This window comes from Labeo rohita, chromosome 14 (genome assembly GCF_022985175.1).
Source record: "Labeo rohita strain BAU-BD-2019 chromosome 14, IGBB_LRoh.1.0, whole genome shotgun sequence".
Taxonomy (NCBI): Eukaryota; Metazoa; Chordata; class Actinopteri; order Cypriniformes; family Cyprinidae; genus Labeo; species Labeo rohita.
The window spans coordinates 21,625,617-21,631,616 of record NC_066882.1 but is presented as its reverse complement, the minus strand read 5'-3'; the positions used below and the strand labels follow the sequence as shown (position 1 = coordinate 21,631,616).

The 6,000-nt window shown below is 33.3% G+C and overlaps 1 protein-coding gene across 2 annotated transcripts; it reads right to left on the bottom strand.

Moving 5' to 3' along the window:
• Positions 1–303: 303 nt before the first annotated feature.
• On the bottom strand, positions 304–5,942 carry zgc:110843 (uncharacterized protein LOC541492 homolog). Of its 2 annotated transcripts, none has more exons than XM_051127241.1 (3): positions 5,772–5,939; positions 3,256–3,458; positions 304–904 (listed from the first exon to the last, which is right to left on the bottom strand). In XM_051127241.1, exons 1-3 carry the CDS (start codon positions 5,842–5,844, stop codon positions 815–817), a joined length of 366 nt encoding a protein of 121 aa, XP_050983198.1. In that variant the 5' UTR covers positions 5,845–5,939; the 3' UTR covers positions 304–814. The 2 variants fall into 2 exon arrangements, with proteins under 2 accessions (XP_050983198.1, XP_050983199.1); XM_051127242.1 differs by having other exon boundaries at positions 747–904; positions 3,256–3,428; positions 5,772–5,942.
• Between the last annotated feature and the right edge of the window lie 58 nt (positions 5,943–6,000).

Genomic DNA, 6,000 nt, shown 5'->3' with positions numbered 1-6,000 from the left:
AGTAAAGATGCAAGATTTGGGCGTCCAGCATTTAAAAATCAATTATACGTATTTGCAGGAAGTGCACGCTGCCTCACAATCTTTTTAAAATAAACTGTAAAGCACTGAACTGATACAGTGCCTCCATCTGGTGGCTGTAAGCGGAACTGCAGAACGGCGAACTCTAATTTCCTGTGTTTTGCAGCAGTACAGGAAGTAGAGCACATTATCTCCCACATCCTGTTTTAAAACTCTTGCTGTTATAACCTTACTTACTGAATATAGAGTGTGAAAACCCAAACGCGCTAAAACGACACAAGGGTGAACATTTCAAACTACGTTTATTCAAAATGTACATCTTCATCGTACAGCAAAACACACATGGCCTTCAAATTACACATCATGATAGAAAATATACACATATGTTGTTTTTAAATGGAACCTGGTTTAGTTTTAGTTTTACATCTACACAAATGTTCAAGTTACGTTCGCTGAAATGTTCATTTGAACTGTGCGTAATAGCTCTGACCTCCATTTCTCTGCACTGTAGTGCAAAGTTATTTTTGAGTACATTTGAAGCACATTTAAATGATCTGGTTTGTGTCAGAAGCAGAGAGGAAGCCCAAGAGTAAAACCACACTATGTTTACAGGAAATACAGTATGTTTGCTGATGCATGACTGCAGTGCTACAGGAAGTCCTTGTGTGAATGAGACACATTAACACTGCGAATTAGAGTAGTTGTGATATTAAATCCTTATTCGGGTTCTCTCACCTCCAGTGGATGGAAAACACTGATGCAAACATACACGCACACACACACACTCACTGAGTATTTAGGGGTTTTTCTTCTTAATGATCAGAGGTCCGACATTATCACCAGTTTCCTCGTTGTGTTTTGTGTGCGCACCATCACAGTAGGGAAACTGTCCAGGAAACAAACAAATACATACAATTCACAACCACAAATGATGATCTTTCAGACAGTATGATGACGTATCTGCACACTGCCTGTGGTTTTAATGTTTATTCTAATGCTTTGCATTAGTACACCTGCAGGAAGCTCTTCTAGATCACGATGGTGCTTCAGGATGTGACAAACATGTGACATGAGGGTGCATAAATGACACAATTCTGCACAAACTGCATTAATAACCCTGTAAAGCCTGACATATGGAATAACAGTCAGAAAGAGCAGATTTTTTAAAAATTGAATAATGTATTGAAACTTTAGAGAATATCTAAAGTCTGCATATGTATTTTTTGTTGAATATCATATTTGATACATCAGGATTGTATGGGTAATATACTACGAGTATGATATAGTATTTTTAGTACTTACTCTCCATTCTTACACACAAAATAACATCTTATTTTCTGAAAACTGTACCAAAATTAAAAGACGACAGTCAATCTGCCAATGGGATGAGAATTTTTTTTTTTTTTTATCTTTTGGATTAGTCTTATTTATTGGTAAGTTTATTTTTCTTACCCCACTGGCAGATATTTATTTCTTGTATAAGTATTGTATAAATTGTATAAATATTTCCAATTTATAACAGTACATGTTCGCAGGAAAATATAAAATTTCTGTATCTTTTTTGTATATCTCGTATCCTTTTTTTTGTTTTTGCTTAATGAGAAAACTAAGCAAAAACATGCATTTTGGTGCAGATGTTATCTATATGGCCAAAAAGTAAGATTACATTTCATGTAACTCAATTTTTTTTAATAACAGTATGACAACTATGGGAGCCTGTTTCCGCCAATGAATGAAAAAAAAGAAAAAAAAAAAAAAAAAGTAGTTTCAACTTTTTGTCAAACAATTCTGACTTTTTTCTCACAATTGTGAGATTAAATCTCAGAAATCTTCCTTTTTTTTCCTCAGAATTGTGATGCAAACGTCCAATTCTGACTTTTTACTATAATTGTAAGACATAAACTTGCAATTGCGAGTTATAAAGGTTATTGCAACTTTGTCACAATTCCGACTTTTTTTCTTGCAATTGCAAGTTTACATCTCGCAATTCATACTTTTTTTCTCAAAATTGCATAATATAAAATTGCATAATCTTAAAATTGTGAGATACAAACTCGCAATTGCAAGTTAGAGAGTCAGAACTGTGCGACATAAACTTGCAATTCTGAGAAAGTCAATTCTGAGAAAAAGGTTAATGCACCTTTCTATCTGACAATTCTGACTTTTTTTCTCAGAAATGCGAGACATAAACTTACAATTTTGACTTTGTTCTGAAGTTTATTTTTCACAATTGTGACTTTTTTCAATTGCGAATTAAGTCAGAATTGTGAGATATAAACTAAAGTCTGCTTTCTCCTAAAAACTGGACTTTATAACTCACAATTGTGAGTTTATATCTCTGTGAAATATAGTTTATATATATTATATAGTTTATAATTCTGTGAAAAAAAAAAAAAAAAAAAAAAAAAAAAAATTGCGTGAAAAGTCAGAAGTTATCTCAGTTCGCAATTTGGAGTTCATATCTCAGAATTGTGACATAAAAAGTCGCAATTCTGACTTTTTTTTTCTCGCAAATGCAATTTTGTATCTTGCAATTCAGACTTTTCTCACGATTGTGAGTTTATACCTCACCAGTGGCGGAAACGGGCTTCTTTATATAATTGACTACTTAAATAAAATACTTAACAATATCAGTTGTCACTCCTAATAATATGTTTTAGTAAGATGTTATTTAAATGCTTAATTTTATGATCAAACACGGTAGTATTTATTGTAAGGCAAAATGTGTAATGCAATGCAATACAATGATGATTGAGAGATAAACAAATAAACATTTTTCAAAAGCCTGATGGATCGTATTTAATATTCAGATTTTAACATTATTATGTATGGATGACTGCTTTAGTCCATCAAACGTTCATCCTGAAATATTTCCAACAATATTAAGACTATACGTATGTTTATTTAATTGAAAAAAATCATTAAATATCTCACAGTAAAAAAAAGGCACCACATGCTTAAGGGGGTTGTTTATAATTGAAATAAAATGCCTTTTACTTGATAAATAAGTAAACTAACAATCAGATGATGAAAGACTGTTTATAACAGGTTTATCAGCAAAGTTGTAATCATTTAGAGGCCTTAAAATTCATGCATCAAATTTAGCTTTCCTATGGTTAAAAATGGTTCATGCAGATGATCTCCAAACAGGTCAGCGGGATCATTCAGAAAGCATGAAGAATCACTTCCTATTAGTGTAAACTCAATCACATGATTCACTGAGGAGCTTTCACTCACCTTCTTAGATCTCCAGCAGCGGCAGTAGACGGCCTTGTTGCCGATGTCCTCCATGTCGAAGCTGTGCACTACTTTGGGGCTGTCTTTGTTGATTGACATGTTGACCCTGCCCTTGGGGCTGCTCTGCGAACTGAAGTAGCGTGTCAGCAGGTAGGTGCTCAGAGCCGCGGCCACTGCAACGGGAACGATGGTGGTCAGCTGATCTGCAAATGTACACATGAGGAGGCGCTCGGTTTTGAGAGGGCCGGGAGCTTACCACACACACTATTCTTTAAGCCTATATTTCCCTTTTCTAGAAAAGGTTACGGTTTAAATTTGACCTAATTCCAATGTTTCTGGATTCCATTTTGATGGTTAAAATAAATATTATTAATCAAAAAAAGTAGGTAACACTTTACAATAAGGTGTCATTTGTTAACAATAGTTAATGTATTAACTAATATGAACAAACAATGAACAATGCATTAATTGCACTATTTATTAATCTTTGTTAATGCTAGTTAATAAAACAAACAAAACTTGTGATTTTAATAATGCATTAGTAAATGCTGAAATTAACATTAACTAAGATTAATAAATGCTGTAGAAGTGTTTGTTCTTCATTCATGTTAACTAATGTAGTATTGTACAATAAGGCTTGTTTTATTTTTTTGTGGATTTGCCTTTAATAGTTTATTTAAATTTGAATAATTAAAAAAAACATGTCTGATCTATTCAATTCATAACACCCTAAACATTTAGTAATTTATTTAAAATTTAACAATAATAGTGCTTTTCATGTACGAATTTGAAAACGGGAAAGAAGTTATGTTCTTTTCCAAGTTCAGTGAAGTGTAACCTTGCATTTGACATCTAAAAATAGTTATATATAACTAATAGTTATATTATGGACTCAAAATCATATACTTCATTAAATAATTTCTTTTTTTTTTTCCACATCAACTAGTGTTTCCAAATGTCACTTGTAACAATAAAAGACTTTTATGAAAATACATGATTCATCCATTAGGTGAGATTTGGAAATTGTGCCTTTATGAAATATTAAATGTACATTTGGTCCTCCGCACCTGGAGAGAAAAAAAAAAAACAAAAAAAAAAAAACAAACTTACAGTATTAAAACAATAACTAATAGTAGTTATTTTGACTGTGGCGATCATGCATTATATCATGCAAACATTTTTTCAATCATATTAAGCAATGATTTCACAGGTCTGCATTATCTCAACATGTGAAATAAGCAGATCTTTAGCTCAGAAAATAAATCTGAATAGTTTGTGGACATATTTTAAAGCTCCTTGGTTCCATTTCCTTTTTTTTAAACCTATGATTTTCTATCTTCAATATCACTTATTTATATATTTCTATTCATACAGCCTAATCCAATAGCTCCACATTATTTTTTTCAAATGAAGAAATCCTACATGAATTTCAATTTCACTTAAACACCCGGTAGTTATTAATTAACAGTTATACAACCAAAGCAGTACTGCCCTTTGGAACAAACTACTTTAATAGACAAAATAACTTTGCACTTAACTTTTGATTTCAGTAAACCAACAAACTCAGTGCCCAAACAGCATAAACACAATCATGTTTTGCACGTAAATATTACATCTGTAGCACACATTAAGCTTGTACAGCTTTTAGTGGACTATAAAATGCATGCAATACAGAATAAAGTTGTTTATTGACAATCTAGGTTGTCTTTATGTGTCAGTGTCATGTGAGCTAAGCTCATGAAACTTAATTAGCACTAAAATAGTCACGACATATCTCAACACAGATAAAGGCTTGGTAAATCTGAGGAGTCTTTTATCTCAGACTGTAAATCCTGGTCAGGTGAGAAGGATTCACTCTTACTGTTAATTATAGTCCTGCTGATTTCCGCGAATCGGTTCTTGTGAACGGTTCGTTTCGCAATTCTTTAACGTCATTACGTGATCACTGACATCTCGACGTGACATATTATAAAGCTACTCTAAACTGTCATACAGTTGTAAACATATTTTAACAAGTTTTTTTATTATTTGTGACGCTGGATGAATCGTATAGACCGATTCGGATCAAATGATTCATTTAAAAGATCCGACTCACAATAACAATTCATCGCTGTGTTTCTCGAGATAAGAAAACAAATCAAGTTCAATCAAGCTCGTGATTTGCCGCCTAACAAATGCTGCAGAGCTACATGGCACCAAGATGCAGTTTTATTTCTTACTAAAACACTGCTTTCATTTAAATATCCAAAATGCATTGAATATAAATCAATCACTGCAAACCTATGACCTAATAACGCGTGCGTGCAATAAGCCCCATAAAACTAATCAGTACTGTGTGAATGCTAGAATGCATAACCTAACATAAATAATATATATCTAAAATGAATACAATATTTCTATACACAACATAGAATCAAATATGCTGACAAATGTGTGTTGACTCTTTATGCAATTGCTAGACTGCAGTCGATAAAGATTGCTATCGGCTTTGTATTAAACTAAAACACCACTCTTACCTTTAGTAACCTTAAAACCCGGTATTAACCCCGGTTTAGTCAGAGCTGAAAGCCCTGGCACTTGAGATGCCATGACGGTAGAGTTGTTTGGACTTCAAGTTTAAGGGCACCACAAGGTCTGAGAGACGCTGAACCTGAGTGGCGCCGTCACTGCGGAAACTCTGCGTCATTGCGTCACTGGTTGTCTGACCAATGGCAGGAGAGCGTGATTCACTCGCACTGCTAGTTC